Source organism: Lontra canadensis, unplaced genomic scaffold (genome assembly GCF_010015895.1).
Source record: "Lontra canadensis isolate GAN:19392208 unplaced genomic scaffold, GSC_riverotter_1.0 scaffold28, whole genome shotgun sequence".
NCBI classification, from domain to species: Eukaryota; Metazoa; Chordata; class Mammalia; order Carnivora; family Mustelidae; genus Lontra; species Lontra canadensis.
In genome coordinates this window covers 12,069,874-12,090,329 of record NW_022631022.1, presented here as the reverse complement: position 1 = coordinate 12,090,329, position 20,456 = coordinate 12,069,874, and the positions used below count along the sequence as shown (strand labels likewise).

Below are 20,456 nucleotides of genomic sequence, written 5' to 3'. Positions count from 1 at the left end.
AATTAAGCTTAAAGTGCTCCTACCTACACGGACTTGAGTTGCAGGGCTTCTACTCCTAGACTTCCGCCACCCATCAGTTTTGATTCTCTGTATCTGCCTCTCCCAGGTTTCGGGCAGCAGTCTGCCCTGAGACCTCAATTCTCTTGCTGCATCTAAGAAGAACTGTTGATTTCCAGTTTGTTCACCTTTTTTCATGTTGGGATGACAGAAATGGGGACTTCCAAGCTCTTTATGTGTCACACCAGAAATGATAAGTCAATGTACTTTATTATTATCATAGGAGCTAAGGTAAGACTATCCCTGGAATACAACTCTTACTTCTTGCATTCTAATTCACTTTACACATGACCCTGGGGTTACCTAAGGGAGAATTATAAGACAATTAATGTCAAGCAGGTGACTGTCATCCACTGTTTGTCAATAAAAGGGAGTTAAGATTGAAAACCATTACTTTATTCTTCAAGTAGTTTGGAATACAGAGGTCCACAAACTACTGCACAAGGGCCAAATCCTGCCAGTAATGGAAAAATCCAGCCATTCATTCATTTGTACACACACACACACACATACGTTGTCTGTGGCTACTTTCTTGATAACAACAGCAGAGTAGAGTAGTTGCAACAGAGACCCTATGTCCTACAAAGCCAGAAGTACTTACCATCTGGCCCTTCAAAGTAGAAGCTTGCTGGCTCTGGGTTATATATCCCATACTTTCTTGCACAAGTGATCTCTGATATTTTGTGTGCGTGTGTGTCTGTTTGTCTTTTAATTGTTGACCAAGGCTGACTGCAATGATGATTATGCACTATCTTTAATTTTTATTTATCAATTCATCCACCAATTCATCGGCCCCAACATTTCGACCGAAAGGGCCTACCATGGGCAGCTGTCGGTGGCAGAGATCACCAACGCCTGCTTCGAACCCTCCAACCAGAAGGTCAAGTGTGACTTTTGCCATGGCAAATACATGGCCTGCTACATGCTGTACCACGGGGAAGTAGTGCCCAAGGACATGAATGCCACCATTGCCACTATCGCCACTATCAAGACCAAGTGCACCACCTAGTTTGCAGACTGGTGTCCTACAGGTTTCAAGGTTGGCATTAAATACCAGCCCCCCACAGTGGTGCCCGGGGGTGACCTAGCCAATGTGCAGGGGCCATTTGCATGCTGAGCAACACCATAGTCGTCGCCGAGGCCTGGGCCTGCCTCGACCACAAGTTTGACCAGATATACTCAGATTGCTGAGTACACATGACCTGATGCACTCAGATTGCTGAGTACATATGACCTGATGTACTCAGAAACTCAGGTTGCAAATAATAAAAAGGTTGTATTTAAGTTGAGGCTTTAGTGACCTTTTTGATTTAATCTACAATTTATAATTACTGAGATTAAATATAATCTCAATTCCTGAGATTCAACATACAATTCCTGATTTTAATATACAATTTCTGAGATTAAAGAATCCAGTTTAGTGAAAATCTTTTGCAACACAGTGTAAATAATGGTATTAACAATTACATCCAAATACTAGAAAATTAAAATAAAGGAGTTATTAACTCTACCTGGGGTACTCAAGGGTTGAGAATACTAAAATTCTGCCACAGAAGACTGTGGCTTACTATTGCTTAGTAGAACATACACTCTCTAAACAAGGGATTCTCAAACTTCAGTGTTAGGATCACCTGAAGGGCTAGTAAAACAAAGACTGCTGGATCTGCCCCCAGAGTTTCTACTGCAGTAAATCTGAGGTGGAGCCTCAAAATTTACATTTCTAACAAGTTCCAAAGTGATACCAGTATGATGCTAACACAGAGAACAACATTCTAAAAAACCAAATTGCATCATATAAATACAATTTTAAAGCTGAAAGGGTCTTTTAAGAGCTAGTTAAATCCCTCTGAAAGAAAGAATATCAGGCTAAACAAAGAAACAAGTCTCTATGTCAGGTAAATAGAAAGATCCAACAGACTGTTACCTATTTTATGAATCTGAAACACTCTGGGCCTTCAGAACTGATTTCCTATTTTATTCATTCCCTTGTTACCTCCTCAATCAATCCACCTCCCTCAGTTAGTTATTTACCCTAACTCACAGGTTTCCTTTGCCATCTTCAGGCTTTGGCCATGACTCAACAAGTTATCTTCCCCTTTGGTCTTGGCTCCTAAAATAAGTAGGTCAAACCCTCCACCAGAACCAAACTTTAAAGTAGCTATCTCCAGGTCAATGTTAAGGGGTTCTTCAAAATTCCAACTTTATCTCTTGAGAACTAGGTTGGAATGCAGATTAGCCCACAAACCCTGACTAAATACTACTGTATACTCATTCATAAAAGGTTACTAAACTATGTATCAGTCATTTGCTCAATATTTTTAAAATGAAGGACACAATGGCTCTCACTTGGGAGGTAAATTATTTTTTAATGCTAGATATATAGTAAAAAAAATTGATTAGTAGTACTGAAACTCTAAATAAATGATTACTTCAGTTTCACCAATGTAATTTAAAAAAAAAAATCAGCCACTGTCAGTCCTCCATTCTGTAAAATACAGCATGAATTTAATAACTTATTTGGGGAGAAAATTACCATATCAAATGTATCAAATACAGAAACATTAATATGTAGAAAAAAATCAAGTGTTTCTAAGAATGCAGTAGACAAAAATAGTATTCACTAGTACTTACTAAGAGATGAGAAACAAAAATGCAAAAGGCGTTGGCCCTAGCTTCAAAGAACTTGCTGTTTATTAGAACAGCATAGGACAAAAATTAAAGTGATTAAGTGCTTAATTGTAAGACATCACTATACAGTTTGAGGTCAAGAAAAGGCCAATGTAGACTAGAGTAGCTAAAGAATGTTTTATAGTACAATGATCTGAACTATGACTTCAAAAATGGTTAAAACACGACTAAGTGGGATTTGGTTACAGGCAAGTAGAGATTCCAGAAAAGATATAAAGCAGGACTAAAAGAAGCACCACAAATTTTAAGGCAGACACTCAAGTGCTTGCCTGACAGGAGTTCAATACTGGTGAACAGAAAGAAAGCGGGCGGGACAGATTGTATGGGGCTAGATTGCTCAGGCCTTTGAAACCTGACAGAAATCTTTAGATAACAATATGGTGGGCAAGGTGAAATTAGTGTAGGTTATCTGAAGGAGACTACATGGAAAAGGATTTTTTTGAAGACTTATTTTGGCTGTAATATACAGCATAGTCCAGTGAAGGGAAAGGCCAGGGACAAAGAGCAACTCAACTATGGTGCCACTGTAATAATCCAGAGATGGTAAAGCACTGAACTTTGGTCCTGGCACAGGAAACAGAGGGAGTAGAGGACAGGGAGAAACTTAAGTACTTGACACTACAAACTTGACAACTTGTTAAAATACTGGGCACAGGGATAAGAGAGAAAAATCCATTATGAAACCAATATTGCTAGCCTGATGGACTGGAGGAACAGGTCCTATCTACTACACAAAGTAGATTAGCTAAAAATGAAAGCCAACTGAAGTAGCAAGGCACTAAGGCACAGAAGGATTACTGTGAAAACGCCACAGTGACAGTGGTAGCCACCTGTATTCTAGCAAGTGTACCAGTAGATGTGATTAGAGTTGTCTGGTCAGCCCATCTATTTCTGATTTTATCAAAGAAGTGAACACAGAAAAAAAATAGGTGGCTGAGAAGTGTCTCGATATTCAAAATTAAAGCGCATCTAGAGGAAAGCTGCAGGAAAAATAAAATGTTCATCAGAAATAAGATCCATGCAAACAGGGATCTTGCATCTTTGCCCATGGAACCCCCAATGCCTGGCAAAGTAGCTGACAAAGGCAGCTCTCAAAAGGGAATGAATGAGAATTCCCAAACTGCAAAGGAAACACAGTAACAAGAGTTGAAGACAAAATGAAAGCTAACGACTGAAAAAGGCCACTGAGTTGGCAAGAAGAACAGGAAGCCAGACTGCAAGAGTCAAAAAGGACAAGAGCAGAGAGAAGATCTAGCAGAGTGGGGGTGGTGAGCTGATAGACAGATGGCAGCTAAAAGGAAGAGCAGCAGGGTAGACAAAGCATTATTTCACTTGTTTAGATTTTTCTAAACTCAAAATAATGCCTGCTCATTCAAGAAAATTTTAAGAATATAATGGGGGGGGGGGCACACATTTGTTCCACCACCCAAGTGCAAAACCAGTTAATACTTTTAAAAATGTATGTTCACTTACTCCACCCATATATATGAGTGGTCTTACATATCACACAACAGGATAATAAATGAACGATCGGAGGGGAGGGAAATGAGCAAGCCAAACAGTAAAACTAGGGGTGAGATTAGCTAGCAATGGTTACCATGTTTCTTAAATCTTTTCTTAGTGGTCAAAAAAAGTAGTATTTCTCTGCTTTATTTTTTATTATCGAATAAGGATTTTTGCATTGCTAACTGTTTATATTATTATAAAATGAGTATTTACATTCTTCATCACTTACCTAATGACTTTTTTTCTTAGCCTATGAATGAGCGCTTTAGGTCACTGAAAGATCAACTCTTTGTTTTACTGCAAAAACTTTTCTCCAAGGTTGTTTGCTGCTGCTTTAAGGAAGTCATTAGCATGTATAAAGTCACAGGAAAAGTAGCCTGTGGAAAAGAACAGTTTGATGATGCTGACAGAAAGAGTATGTATTAGAACAAATTCCCTAAATATATGGACAGGGATGAATCCAAAGGGGAAAACAAACTTCATCCTATAATGGGAAAGCACACAAATACAGATGCTAAGACATAGAAGCCAGAATAAGACTAAGTGAGGTATATAAGCAACCCCACATATAGTAATATTCTAAACCTCGTCATGAAGTGGCCGTTATTCAAAGAGTCAACTCAAGGTACACAGCCTTCTTCTAAAACTAACAGAGCATTTCCTGGTCCTCTGCCCCAGTTCTCAACATCCCTAGCCTCTTCTTCCCTATTATTAGTTTATATTCTTTCTTCTACCTTTGCATTTCGATGAGAAAACTGTGATTGGTGGAAACCCCACTCCCCAATCAAGCAAATTTTGACCTAAGCTATTATCTTCCCGTAATTATCCTCATTACCGGCAAGGCTTACTGTCATCAACAACCGTGACTCTAATTCCTGCTAGTGGGAATAAAGATTTCCCAGTAAGCATACCATTAAGTGTATCTGGATCAACAGCCATTTTTGTTAAGGTCACCATCCTGAATTTTGCCAATAAGAATATTATATCCTACTGAATCCCTCTCTCATCTATTTTTTAATACCATCAATTATACCAGACTATCACTGCATTCAACAAAATCTTACTTTTGTTAAATTCTACTGATGATGTATGCAACTACTACACAAGGGATGAATATTCTAAATGCAGAGTAGTGTTTATTACTTTTTCATTATCCTGTGCCTGTATATAGTAGATATTAAAATAAAGGTATATGGAATTCAGTTTTTCTTGACCACTTGACTCTGTAAATTCAGGATTAGTTCTTGATCTTCTCACTTCTTTGAAACGTATATGTACAGAATTTGGCCAAATACAGATTGTTAATGTCTCCTGTTTCAGAAAAAGGGATCATGTATGTAATAATCTGACAATTATATTTTAGATCACAGATTGCTTACATACATGTGCAATTAAAAGATCTACTAACTGCAATCAAATAAGCAAAGTGATTCACTTAAATTAACTGAAGCATCTTGTTCAAATACATTTTCCTAGGAACTCAGAAGCACCAACTTTACTTCAAGCAAGATGTCACTAAAATGACACTCTTATCCAATTGAATTTTTAAAATTTCATACCTACTGCAAAAACAATGGCATGTACTTGGCTACCCCACATGAGTAAAATATTTTACTATCATTTTGTAAATTACTTATTATGCAATGATTATTTTGTTTCAGGTATAGTCACTTCCTATGACCTTCACATATTAAAAAATGAGAATTTAAATTCAGTACAAATTAAGTAAAACAGGCTCATCTCTGGTAAGGCCAGCCTAAATCACTGAAAAAAGTTAATTTACACAACTCAGATCATTGTTCTTTGAGAGCTGAGAAAAATTTCACGAAAACAGTAGCAATATGAATTAAACCTTGAAGTTAAACCCTTGTATCCACAGGAAAAAAAGAAAGGTTTTTAAAGTAGTAGGTAGAGAGACTAGCACAGGGATAAGCAGAGAAACAAGATAATAAAAGAAAAAAAATGGGTTAGTGCAAACTGCAGTAGCCACTTAATGCAGTAATCCCCTGTTCTCATCTTGTAGCTACTTGGTAGTACAAGGTAATCAAAGAAGGAAAGCAACAGATAAATAAAATTAAAAAAACAAAAAATAAATAAATAAAACACCCAAGTACAGAAAAGAAAAACACAAACCTAAGTGCTCCCGTGCTTGGTTTGTATCTTAAAATGAGGCCTCACAAAATGCAACACCATAGCCCTAGAGAGTAATACCTTCCAAGATACCAATATTTCACTTCTATCCCCATGCCCTTGGTAGGTATCACTAATCAATCAGATTTAGCATGTAAATTCACACCAATTTGCTAATCCTGTGTTGGAATGTATGTATGCTACCTGAAACCTTGCTATCTAAACTCAGACTGTGAATGGGTTCAGGTAAAAAAAAAATTTTTTTATTTTTTTATCTATTTTTTTATTTATTTTTTTTAAGATAAGGCTATTTGGAGGACATGGTATTTCACACCATATGGACTCTGGCATAACAGCCTGGAATCTGTTACTCTAACCTCTCACTCTCTGAATTCAGAAACCAAACAGTCTCAAGTAGCAAAGAATATCTTTATGTTTTCAGTTTGTTCTTAGATATGAGGAATATAAAACCACCTCCCACACAACTTTTCATAATATACATAGGACCTATTATAATAGATGTCTGATAAAGATATGCATAATTAACCAAACCTAGTTGTTTTCTATTTCCTATTATAAGGAGGAGATATTATAGTCCATAAACAGGGAAAAGTAAGAGTCTCAAGAAAAAAAATAATAAATCACATTTTAAAGTATCTATTCATATTGGTTAAGTGTTACTTGTAGTCAGCAATCGAATGCATTAAGGCCTCAGAGCTTATTGTTCCTTATTTATAATCCTGCCCAGGACAGGAAGATCCTTCCTCCTTATGGTCCATGCTGCTCATCTTAACCTGAACTCTAAGAACCTTCAATAAAGCAGAAGAGAAAGCAACTAACACAGAGACTGGTGGAAAAAAAGGCACTGGGTAAGACTTGACTAGTTCTGTCAGAGATATGGAATAACCATCTTACTGTCTTGTTTTTCAATAGATATAAAGAACTATCACAATTACACATTAAAAAGTCTATCCTAGATGAAGAGAAAAAGTTGTGAGGTTCAACCCTACACTAAATTATTCTGAAAATAGAGCTTTCTTATTTACATACCCAAATTGACAATATAAAATCTACTACTGCCTTAAAATATACATTATTACAATAGGAAAAAGTTCCTATGTGAGGTCCTTTTAAGTATTGAGAACCTCTTTAGAAGCAAAACAAAACAAGCACACAAATAGTCCCCCTAGTGCAATCTCTCAACTAAAGTCCCCAACGAGAAATGCTGCATAGACTTGCACGGCTCTTAGAATATTTTAAATGTAATACATGCTCAATAAATATTTGCAAACTGAATCTCACATAACAGAAATCTTGCACAAGGTAACAAGAAGTGCATAACACCTTCAGACTGTCCTCCTGGGCTAACACCCAAGGAAACACAGATAAATCCTAACAATTCGTCCATTGAAAATGTTCTTTTGATTGCCTGTGATTAGTTAATTCTATTAGTCTTTCACTGTGGTTATGGTATGTTTTATTACTGCTGTCAATATTAATTTAGTAACAGAATCATAGAAAGTTAAGCTAAAGGAACTTGCGAGGTCATCTAGTATAAACCTTTCATTTTACAGACAAGGAAACGAAGGTCTACTTTTCTCACAATGAACACTTTGGCACTTGTCACTTCTTTCCCTGGTTCCCTGACCGAAGAAAAGAGTTTTATTGCACTTTTTTGCTTAGGTTAATATTACAAGGCTAACATTACAAGAGAATGGGCATTCCTCAAATGCCAGTCTCTAACATAGCACTTTGTATACAGCAGGTACTCAGGAGAGTACTTATACATTGTTCTTGCTTAGTGTTCAAATTTGAGCAAATGACAAAATGCTCATTTTACTTATTTTCATTTGTACAATTTTAGCATGCAACATTGTTTTTCTAATATAAAAAGCAATGTGACACAAGTTTTTACTCAAAGCATTCTTTCCTAATAGATAAAACACTTCTCTGTCTTTTCCACTACTGTGAAGTTCATTTCCCCCAATAATACCAAAAACAAATAGTGAGACAGAACCAAATCAGTTTTGCACAGAACATTCAAGACACCTCCCAGTGGGGAGAGCAAATTGGTAAATTATTTATACACACACACATCCATTACCTAAGGGCTAAACATTAGGCCAGAAAATCCAGGGGCTTCAAATTGCTTAACTAGCCTTCCTGGTCAAGAGGGAAGACAATTCGATTAGTTTCAAATCACAGAGGAGAGCAAGGAACTGCCTTCTTTCTGGAACCACAAACAGTCAGTGTTGGGATGCAACCATCACAGCTGGCCTCAATATAGACAAACAAAAGCACCCTTGGTGTGCCTGGTATGGAAGACAGGCTAAACTCAGGGCAAGCAGCATGCTCAACCAGCTAATCAAAAATGTATGAAAGCCAGCTAATGTACTAGTCAGTCTCTAATTTTAACACAAAATGAGGATCAGGGACTTATGGTTAAAATAAACTCTGAAGTTGTAAGCTTTACAATAAATGTTTCCCGCTGCAGGAGAAGGAACAATAACTATTTCTCAGACACAGCTAATAAATGCCCTGACCCAGAACCAAGGACAAAATGGAACTGCTGAGTTCTAGTATATGGGAAAGAATCAGATCTAATATGGTATCACCATGTAAACCTTTTGGATCATCATACTTTGCTCACTGTAACTAATAAATAAGAAAGTAAAACAAAACTGCTGAATCTGGGTTTAAATTAGAATTCAAGAAACACCCAAATGGTCTGCATACATAATTCCACTTTATAATTTTAAGTCTAAAATGTATGAGATTTGGAAGTCTATTATATAACTTACAGAACTGAATAAAGACAAGGAACTCACCACGGCACAGCTTCTAAGGTCTGATAATGAAAGAGAAGAATCCTAGCTTTCCTGTCATTCAATTTATCTGTTTCCAAAAAGTGGGTACAACAATGATACATCCTACAGGACTGTTTAAGAAATGGCTTATACAGTCTTTCTTACAAATAAAAGCTTATATAAATAAAAATAACAATTGATAATTTAGGAATCCCTGAATTCATTTGTTGAGTAAATACAGTATTAGAATATTTTCTACCATAAAATATCAAGGTTTCTTCTGAATTTCTAGGCAAAGGTTTGTTGTTTATGTTACGGCCTAATTACAAATATGTTAATCACTCCCACCCATGAAAGCATGATTATTTTTATAACTAATCATAGACAGATATCAAATGTAATTTTTTCTATCCTGTTTTTTCCATAGCAATTTTATTCTATCAGGGTTTCAAGTAAAATTGCTTTAAAATGGAAAAGAAAGCACTTAGTATACACATACATATATGTAAACTAAATATAAATTTTCTTTTTTCTCTTTTAAACAATGAAGATACTGGAGATAAGAGGAAAGAAAAACTTGTTTTGGTATTCTTTTTTTAAGTAATTGAACAGTGTAAGTTCAAGAAGTTTGCAGTGAGGTTAGTTGTGGCTGTTTTAGGTTGCTAGTTTTCTCTTTTTAATGAAAATTTTATATAGAATCTATTGTTTAGAAAAGATACCATTTTCATAGCACTTTCTGTATTAAAACATATCTCCTAAATAAATCTCCCTTTAAAGTACTATTAAGTGATTTGGACCTTGTCTCTGGAGTGGGAATAAGGAAGGTCAAGAATAGTGCAGGCTTGTTAACTTGGATTTAAGTTGATGATATTCATAAAAATATTACACAAATACTACAACACTATCAAGCTGACAGTAACTTTATTTTCTAGAACTACCTTAAAAATTATAAATTTTATTTCCAATTCTTATGAAAGATAGTTTCTGTTCTCATTAGATACCATGATTTCAACTTTGAACACTTCACCTTTTTTTCCCCAAAGCCTAATTTAATGCTTGAAATTACAATGGACATACTTTTATCAAACAGCATCTTAGTTTTTTAATAAACAGAATTATGATCTGAAATAATAAATAACTCGTCTAGCTTAAAGACCTGCCTCACATACTATATGTATATATTTGTTGAATAGGAAGACAAGTACAGACTTGTTTGTGATCTGCAAGTTAATAATTTAGAAACTATGATCAACCTAAATGCAAAACCCTTTTGATAATTTTTAAATGCCACATTTTGGTTTAACGTAATTTTAAATTCTCATTAGTAATGATACTAAAGGTTGATGGGGAAAGGAGTACAAAACTGATTTCTCAGAGCATTATCAAGTTATAAAATAAATAATAAAAAGATACTGTTCCTCACAAAATGTGAAATGAGATACCTAAAGAACTATAATCTTATCTATTAAAAATGGTTTTAATTTAGCATATATACACTAGTTCAAAGGATGTGGTGGTGAAGGAGCTTTCACTTTTTAGTGTTTATTTTAGAGTCACTTGATGAATAATATAAATCTAGTCTTGTAGAGCAGGAGCTGTAAGACTATTAACTATACCCACTAATGTTGTTTATGATCCACTAATGTTGTTTATTCCAAAGTTCTAAATACAATATAAAGAAATCATTTTTGCAAATAGTTCTACACTTGAAAATTAAACACTAATAAGTGTGCCATTACAATTTTAAAATAAAGATATAAAATTGTATACTTAGAGATTAAGGTGTTTGTTGCCTGCTATTTTTTTCTGAGCAAGTAGCAAAAAATGAACTGTATACTTCAGGAAAAGTTTTTCCTCACATTAGAGTCAGTGCAATCAAGCTGTAATGAATATGTGTAAATATAAATTATCAATGAAAGAATAATTAAATCACATGACTTATCAAAAAGAGCACTCCACTATCATTGTTATTCAGTCAGTTGGCTATACAATTTACTCTTATATTAAAAATATAAAGTGGAGTTTTCTTTCTCCTATTGTTCTCATAAGTTAAAATATACATTACTAATTCAACTTTTAAAATGTGCCTTTCTTAAAAGATTTAGTCCTTTAATTTGGATGTCCCTTACCTTAAATGTAAAAACCAAGGTGTTTAAAGCCATTCAATGATGACTGAATAGAACACTAAATTACATCAAGTTAACGGCAGGGGGGTGGGGAGGGGGGGCGGGGGGGAACCCCTACTGATTTCAGGAAACCTTGATGGTAAGCAGAAGATTAACAATCTCTCCCTTTAAATAGAAGCTTTTAAGAGGGCGTGAGGGTATCCATCAAAGAATAAAGGCTTCTCTGGGTCTCTGTTTAACACACACATATTAGACAATCTTACTTATCTGACCTATTTAAGTTGCCAAAACATGACTATTGATTATGAAAGCCAAAAAAATTCTCCTTCGAAATATCTAAAGTTCATCTTAAAATTAAAACTGAAAGCAAAATACTCAACTGCCAATTACTGTGTAGTAAGAAATATTAAAGCCTGCACTGACCTACTTCATATTAGCATCATGACAATATGGATGTATGCCAAGAAATAATAAAAATTAGTACAGAACAAACCTTAATTTTGTATTTAAAAAGTGTCACTTTTTAAATGTCTAAATACTGTTCTGCAATGCTTTTATGATGCATTTATTTTAAAACTGCAATGAAAGTAAGGGGTTTTGATATTTTAGTAGTCATATTCAATGATGGACATGCAAGATTTCATTTTTTAAATCAGAGCTTGTTCCACACCACATTCAATTCTATTTTAAAACTTCTATTAAAAGCAATCTCTTAGACCAAATTCCAAATATTACTTTCCATTTTTAAAACAGCACTACATTTCACAAAATGTCAGTTAATGAAGAATCCTACAGAAATGATGCAAGTTCATGTTCAAAGAATATTTACAATGGCTCTAACAGAAGACAGACTTAACTCAGTGTATTTAATTATTAAAAGACTGCCACCAGTCTTTCAGAGTTTAACCTAATGCTGAAATATTGTAAATTCTCATACAAGAAAGTACAGAAATAGCAAAGGATATCTCATCTATGGTTTCTAAAAAGGACACGAAATAACAAGACATTTTAAATTAAAATATGTTTTTAAATTAAAAAATCACTTTACAGTGTAAACTACCGCCTTAAAATACCTTATACTAAAGAAGCCCTTTCTTTACAATCATGCAAATAAACTCCCTGGAAAGGAAATTTAATCTCAGAATAAAGAAGGCAAAACATCCAGAAATAGCAGCTAAACCAACGGAAAGGAAGAGACACATTAGGTTTTGTGCTGCATGTTAATATTCTTACGCACAATGTCTGGTGAAAATTCACAATACACTTCTTCCTCCCTGTATGCTTGCAAAAAGGAGTAAACACATTTCACACTCCTCAGTCCCAAATTCACGCCACCATCATGCAATATGACTTAATTTTGACCTACAGTCCTCTTACACTTAAGTGGAAAACACATAACTTGTTTATCTACACTCACAATTGAGGAGGGGATAAAGGCATTTTGTGGCTATGGAGACCAGAGGCTGATGCAAAGTCCCCACACCTCCAGAGGTCCTATAAATATGCACCCGACTCTGGATACCCACATTCAATGAATGCATCAGCCTCCTCCTCCGCCCGCCGCCCCCCACCCCCTTTGCAGCAGAAATGTGTCTGGGCTTTTTTACCCCGGCGATGGAGGATCCTCTTACCAGATGGAGTTCTTGATCTTGTGTTGCAGCGCGCTGGCCTCTGTCCCTGGCAGCCCAGGCACAAGGGCTGGCAGAGCCACCCCCGAGTTGGGGGCGCCGGGGGGAAGCTGCTGATGGGCATCAGGCTGCTGTGGTGGCGGCTGTTGTTGTTCCTCTGCCATCGCTGCTGGAGGGGTGGGAGGGAGGGAGGGAAGATGGGGGCGCGGGGAAGGGTGAGGGAAGAGACGGGGAGGGGAGGACGAAGGGGGAGAGGAGGAGGAAGGGGGGAAGGGAAGAGGAGGAGGAGGAGGAAGGAAGCTGAATAAGCTAGGCCTTTACCCCAGGGCTCGAGTGAGTCGCTTTCGCCTGCCGCCTGGGGGACATCACCGGGGAGACCGAGCGGCTCCTCACGGCGGGGAAGCTTCACCGCGGGAGAGGCATGGCGGCGCCCCTCAGCCCCCCGCCGCCGCCGCCGCCGCCTCCTCCCGTCAGCGGCCGGGGCTGGGGGGGATGAGGAGGGGACGTCTGAAGACGAGGTGGGGGGGCAAGTCTCCCCCAAATCCACGAACGGCCGCTCAGTGACTCCGCGGCCCGGCCTTCCTTTCTTGCCCTCCGAGGCTTTCTACGCCCGGGGCCCTCGCTGCTGCAGCCCCAGGCTCGGCTCCACGCCACTCCCCACGCCGCCGCCGCCGCTGCTCGCTCCCGGCCCCGCCGCCACCGCGGCCGCCGCTGCCCTGCCAGCCCGGGAGGCAGCCTAGTGCGCGCAGCCGCACTGCGGCCCGGCGCAGACGGCAAAACACCTACCGCTCCGCCGGGGGCGGGGGGGGGGGGCGTGGACCAGCGTGTGCGGGTTACGGGCGCGGGCGCGGGCGCGGGCGCGGGGGGCCGGGAGGGGGACGCACGGGTGCGCAGGGCGGGCGCGGGCCAGCTCGACCCGGAACGCGCGCCGCCGGGGCCGAGGAGGGGACTGGCGGAGCTGGTGGAGAGAGCAGGAAAACGTGGGGGAGGTGCTGGCGAGAGAAAGAGAACTTGCGTGAGGAGGAGGAGGAGGAGAAACCAAATATAATATTTGGCGTGGAAATGGGATTTGGGGTTTTTTTCCTGGCATCGTCAAATCAGGAAAAGTGCAATTAATCAACATTTTCCCCCCGCCCCTCGACAAGTGAGGACTGCTTTCTCCCTGGGTAAGTGAAGAAAAATTGAAGCAGGTAAGAGGCTAAGCTGACTTTCCAGAAGCCCCCAAAGAAGAGCACCCTTTGGAATTAACCACCCTTTAGGTAATTCAGTCTTGAACGGAAATCGCAAGTCAGAAGCTGGGTTGAGTGCTTCTCAGTCGGGCATTCAAAGCCCTCCAAATCTGGCCCCACTTTAGTTATCCAATCATAGCTGCCTCCATCCCCCTGCAAGAACTCCCGGCTCCAATCAGTGAAGTCTCCATGCCATTCTCAACGAGCAGCAGATTCATTCTTCCTTCGTGCCTTTGCTCATGCTGTTCCCCTCACCTCCCCACCCCACCCCCTTTCCAGGAATGCCCTCCCTCCCTCCTCTATACCGCTCTCAAGCCAACCCAGGCTCTAAGGCACAGCTCAAGTCGCGGCTTGTCAGGGTCCCTGGCAGCCAAGGCCCCTGCCTGCCTTTGAGAGAAAGGCGTGCAGTTCTCGCAACATGGAGGCTCAGACTCCGGCCAGAAGCACCTTCCTTTGAAGCCCGTTGAACCCTTGGATGCACTCTCTGCGCCCGTCTGTCCATTCATACTTAGGAGACAGTTTGGGCCAGTAAGAATAAGAGTCTGCTAGGAACAAGCAAGTCCCCTTTAAGAGCAGAAGAATTGGCTTTTCTAGGTGGGGCTGATCAGGGAGGCCTAAACTGCTAGGCCGCAGAAGACAACAGCCAAGGCCAGATCTGGCACCAGATGGAACAGCTGCTCAACTCACACTGACCTTTCTCTGGGCCTGTGGGTGTTGTGAGCTCTTCAGCTTTGACTTTTCTGACAGTTTCTATCAGGTTTCTACCTATCAGGTTCTCTGGCCACTTTCCTGCTGTGCTTGGACTTTGGGCCATGAGGCTCTGCCACCTTTTAGAGTCCTGGGTGGGGAATCTGATTGGCTTGGGCTTCCTGGCTTTGGAGTGTTCTGTGCCCTGCCTTGCCCTGGAACTCTCTTGCTTTTGCACCAGGGTGCACTCAGGCCTGGCTCCCAGATTCACCCTGAATACTCACAGATGCAGATGGCTGGGTGTGGAGAAATGGGAGGGAGGAAGGACACCTGGGTACAAAACACAGCTCCTCCATGAGGATTTCAGGCATCCTGATACCCTTTGCACTTCCATTTAATGCAAATTACCTAAGGTCATTATTAGCCTAGCCAATTTAGGAAAATACAGGTTGTTTATGCACTTCATTTTGCACATGTACCTTTGTGTCCTATCTAAAGAGTATTTTTCTGTACCAAATTGATAGACATGGTGTGTACTAGATAGGAACTTTGAAGAAGAATAAAAATAGCTAATGTTCGTTGAGCACATTCAGCATGCCAGATCTAGCACTCTCTATACATTATCATAGTTATTCCTTCCCAAACTATATATACTGTAGGTGCTATTATTCACCTATTATGCAGATGAAACAGAAGCTTAGAGAGGTTAAATAACATTCTTAAAGTTATCCAATAATGAGGGAGCCAGGAGTTGGATCCTGGAAGTCTAATTCCACAATCTGCAACCCTTGCTGGAAATGATGTAATACTGAAAAATCTTGAATGTATATGCGAACTCTATGTCCATGGGGAAGATGGAGGGAGGAAAAAAAAAAACAAAAGCATTCAGGAAAGTTGCCAAGTCCCCCAGATTCTAATTTTTTACTCAGTCAGGAAAGAACGATGGCTTCACCTTGCCACACCCTGGGAGGGGGAGATCTTAGGGAGTGGGGGATCTCATTCAAGAAAGATAATGTTTCTGAGACCTGCCAAAGCCTTAGGAAAAGGAAACCCGAGAAACAAGACTTTCTTTTAAAGTATGCTGCTGGGTGTCACACAGGCTGGCTTCCCCGAGTACAACTTTCGAGAGCTTTTTTATCCATTCCATGAAAGAGCCACACCAAATCCAGGCACCCTGAGTAAAGGTAGCAGTGTAGCCATGTGCTTCTGAAATTGTGTGCATTCCCCTGCGGTCATGAACGCCTGTGCTAAGTTCCCTGAAGCACCCAGAAACAATGTGGCTCATTTTCTTAGACCTTCAGTTTGACTCAGTGAGAAGTAATGGAAAACATCAGAGTAAGCACGGATTTTTAAGATAACACTAGATTTTGAGCTTCTATTTCCCAGCCCTGAGGAGGATAAGTCTATTCTCCCTGTGAAAGTGTACTCCAGTGGAAAATTTTGAGAAACATTGTTGTAGTAGGGTAGAAAGACTCTGGTCGTTGAGTCAAGAGACCTGGGAATTCAAACCTTCTGTGTCCGTCTCTATAAAAATGAAAATAGTGACCTACTTCACAGGGTTGTTATGAGGAACAACATGTGAATTGATATATAAACCATGGAAGTGCTGTACACATAGAAAGAGAGACAATCCACGAGGTGGACTGTAAGCACCTCAAAGGTAGTGCCTGTGTTTTATTTATCCTGGTAGTCCTGGGATACAATTCTTAATTCCTAGGTATTGAGTAAATATTTGTTGAATGCAGGAGGTACTTAGCCTTGATTTTCTTAGCCCAATACATTATACCATCATGTTCTTCTATATCTGTAAACCTTGTCTCTTTTTGTAAACTTTTCATACTGTCCAGACTATAGCATATCATTTATCATATATTTGTCATGCCTGATATGTAATGGGATTGGCCCCCAAAATATAAATAAATACATACATACATACATATAAAAGAACCTGGTCCCAACTTGAAATAGTTTACATTCTTTGGAGCAGAGAGACATAATGACATATATTGATTGTGCAAGGTGATGAGTTCTACAATAGAATCATGTCTACTAATGTTACGGAGACATAGTGGAGGGAGGTATTGGTCTTGTTTAGGGTAAAACAGCTGTTTAGAGAAGGCCTCCTGGCTAGCATTTGAACTGAGTCTCATTGGATGAAGAGAAGTTCAATAGGAGAGCACTGAGGGAGGGGGATTTTAGCATAAGCACTGGTATGAAGCCATGACAGAGCACATGGGATGAGTGAATAATGCATAACCCGGTGTTAGCTCGGTGCTCAGATCCTTGATGGAGTGTATAGGGGAGGGAAAGGAAGGAGAGGGGGACACAAGCCCATTTTACAAGATGTTACTCTGTGTGATTAGTTACGATCGTTCTGACAAAAGATGAGGCCTAAAATGGGTTTCGTCAATAGTAAATCTTCATTAAGTGCCTAAGGTGTACATTTCATTTCCACAAATATGGTGGTTTACAAATATGGAAAAGATAACTTTGGACCCTATTCTGTTTTCCTTCCCTTAAAAATGAAAAGTATCTACTCATCCTCTTTTCCCTTCATTCCATCCTCTGCCTCTTCCATTGCAAACTTTTCCTCCTAGGAGTTGAAAGTAGAATATGTAATCACCCACATGTTATTATTTATGGGGATAAGGAAGGAAGGCTTTCCACCTCCGAAAACTTTGTATCAGAAAGCGATGGATCATATATTTGGGCTAGGCTGCTGTCTTTCAAAATGCACACAGTCTTAGATGAGCTGTTGTATTCAGTTCCAGTGCTGTAATGTTATTGAGTTTTCAGTCTTATTAGGATTAGAGGAAGCGAGGTGGTGGGAGGGGAAAGAGGACAAGAAAGAAAGCAAGATTATAGAAGAGGCAAGTTGGAGGGTTCAAAACCAAGTACACATTGGCAAATTTGGATAAATTTTCTCCATGCCATACTTACTAATATAAGTATGATGTGAAAATTGGAATTCTCTTGTTAGAGCACAAATAATTCCTTTATATCATTAAAACAATGGTTTGTTAAGGCAAAGTAGCTAACTATTCAAATACCAGGCAAGGCAGTAGGATGTTAACACTGTCATTTCCTGGCTCTGTGACCCTATATAAGCCATTCTTTCAGGTTATTTCTAAGGATTAATGGGATAAAAGCTCTCAAAGTGTACTTGGCTCTTCAAGTGAAAGGTACTATGAAAATGAATGCCAGGTACCGCTTGGATTTCACTTAGAAATTCTCCACTGTTGTTACCATATACATGTTTATGTTGTGAACCTGCAATTCTCTTTATATTAAAAAAGGTTCAAGTTAATATCATCTGGCTGAATGTTAAAGGAAGTGTTTACTTTTACTTGGGGCTAGAAAGGTCCCAAGTGGAAATTTGATATCTTGGAAATTCAGCCTACCAGCAGCTATGAACAAAAGGAGGTAAAGAAAAAGCATATTTAACAAATCCTAAAAGTGACAATGAGAAGACACTAAAGCCAACCCTACAATGAGAAGGTCAACACCAGTGCTGTCTTAACAGGTGGAGCCTAATCAGTGATCCACGAACTCTCTCATTCCTCAATTCATTTAAGTACTTTTATTATTATTATAAGGGGACGTCAGAAAGATTTAAAAATAAATGGTAAATAAAATATTGTTTGAATCTTCAAGAAGTTCGTAATTTAAGACTAGAACTCTCAGTGCACACATATTTTTTAAAGTGCAGTAAAAATACAGGGGACCAAAAATAAATAAATAAATAAATAAATAAGTAAAGGTGTGTAATAGGATAACTGATTGGGCTATTAATTTGGTTTATGTTCTTATATTTTCCCCTTCCCTCCATTCCAAACAGCCTTCAGGAAAGTGTTGTGTTCCTGACGGGAACAATTCACGTTGAAAATGAAGCCTCCTGGGCCCCAAGACCTTAGAATGAAGTGTCAGTGTTATCCCTGGAATTTGTGCCTACCAGTCTGCTTTCCAGGTTCCTTGCTCCTTGAGGAGATTTTGTTGGAGGGTTAAAGTGGAGCATCTGGGAAGCAAGGGAAAGAAAGAGGGAAGGAGGGGTTATGGGTGGATAGAATTGTAGAGAAAGAAAAAATTTCCCCAGACTCCCAAAGATGTCAAAGATCAGGGCTCCAGTAATAGAAATACCAGTTTTGCTTTCTAGAACACCCCAAGAGATATCCAAACCTCAGATGGTTGCACGATGACCCTAGTGTGGCTGAATCCCCCTGCCACTTTTGTTTTATGAGCAGAGCTATTACTTGGCTTCTAGGGACCATATATCCCTGAACAATGAGTATGTCAAAGTCCATCTTCCCCATATTTTAGGCTTAACATAAGTCTTTCAGGTTCTAGTGTACGCCTAAGGAGGAAAAGAGGATAGCCCACTAATAACTAAGATTGGGTTTCCTTCTACTCCAACAGAATTGAGGCTGGGTCAGTTATGTCTGAGGTGAAATTTAATTTGATTGAATCAAAATAAAGAATTGTGATATTTCTTGCACACCCAGATTTATACTTGCAAATTTATACCCACTAGTGGTGGATACTAAATACAAAACAGTGTTAGGTGAGATCCGTAAGGTTAAGAATTACAGTGACTAGCCCAGCTAATAACTACTGAGGGAGTTTAGAGAAAGAGAAGAGCAAAAGGAGCTAAAGTACAAGGCAGTTTCATGGAAGGCTTGGATAGAGCTGGAGTGTAAAGAGAGGGACAGAGTTTATAAGATGGGAGAAGGAGTGGAGACAAGTCAGAAGGGAAAAGCAGTGTGAACAGAAATAGGAAAATGAACATGGATAGGGAAAGACAGGAGACTAACCTAATTGGAGATAACAGCTGGTAAACATTATATGGGGTACCAAATTCCAAGTCTGCTTCCATACTGGCAAGGCAGGGTTCTGTCAGGTTCTATCTCCTACAATCAGTAGGAGATACGTGTGTGTGTGTGTGTATGTCTGTTTATATAGATAGATGCATATACACATGTATGCATCATAATCTATTATAATATCTATTACAACTGCATATCTTTTATGACTGCTTATGAAAACATTTATTATAATTATTTTATTATAATATATAATTTAAAAGATTTGGCTTACCTAATAGTGGTGGTTAAGTGCAAAATTTGTAAGGTAGGCCAACAGGCCAGAAGCTCTTGGATAGGAATGGACACTGGGATCCACAGTTGGGATTTCTTCTTCCTCAGAACAACCTCAGTTTTGGTCGTAAGGCCTTCCACCTGGTTGGATGGAGCCCACCCAGATTATTAATGATAATCTTCTTTACTAAAGTCAATTGATTGTAGATGTAAACCACATCCACAGAATACCTTCATAGCAACACTTAGATTAACTGACATGAGCCTAGCCAGTTAGAGCATAAAACTAACCATCATACTCACTGTGGTCTTTATGTCGTGTACTGTGTCCAGTTTTATTGAGGAAAAATTGAGATACATCACTGTGTCAGTTTAAGGTATACAGCATGGTTTGATTTGCACCTATTATGAAGTGATTACCACAGTCAGTGAGCTAACATCATTCTCTCATATAGATACAATAATAAGAAGAAAAGGAAAAAGGAAAAAAAATGTTCTGCTTGTGATG

At 39.1% G+C, this 20,456-nt stretch overlaps 1 protein-coding gene across 3 annotated transcripts in view; it reads right to left on the bottom strand.

Annotated features, from left to right (window-relative positions):
• Positions 1-13,621, bottom strand: part of RFX7 (regulatory factor X7) — a 136,865-nt gene extending 123,244 nt beyond the window's left edge. Inside the window, exons 1-2 of one of the 3 annotated variants that reach the window (XM_032864886.1) lie at positions 13,264-13,621; positions 12,946-13,111 (exon numbers count right to left, since the gene is read on the bottom strand). In XM_032864886.1, coding sequence (XP_032720777.1) covers positions 12,946-13,106 — 161 coding nt within the window. In that variant the 5' untranslated portion in view covers positions 13,107-13,111; positions 13,264-13,621. Of the gene's footprint in view, positions 1-12,945 lie in introns of all 3 variants that reach the window. The other 2 variants (XM_032864887.1, XM_032864885.1) reach the window with 2 other exon arrangements.
• Positions 13,622-20,456: the final 6,835 nt, after the last annotated feature.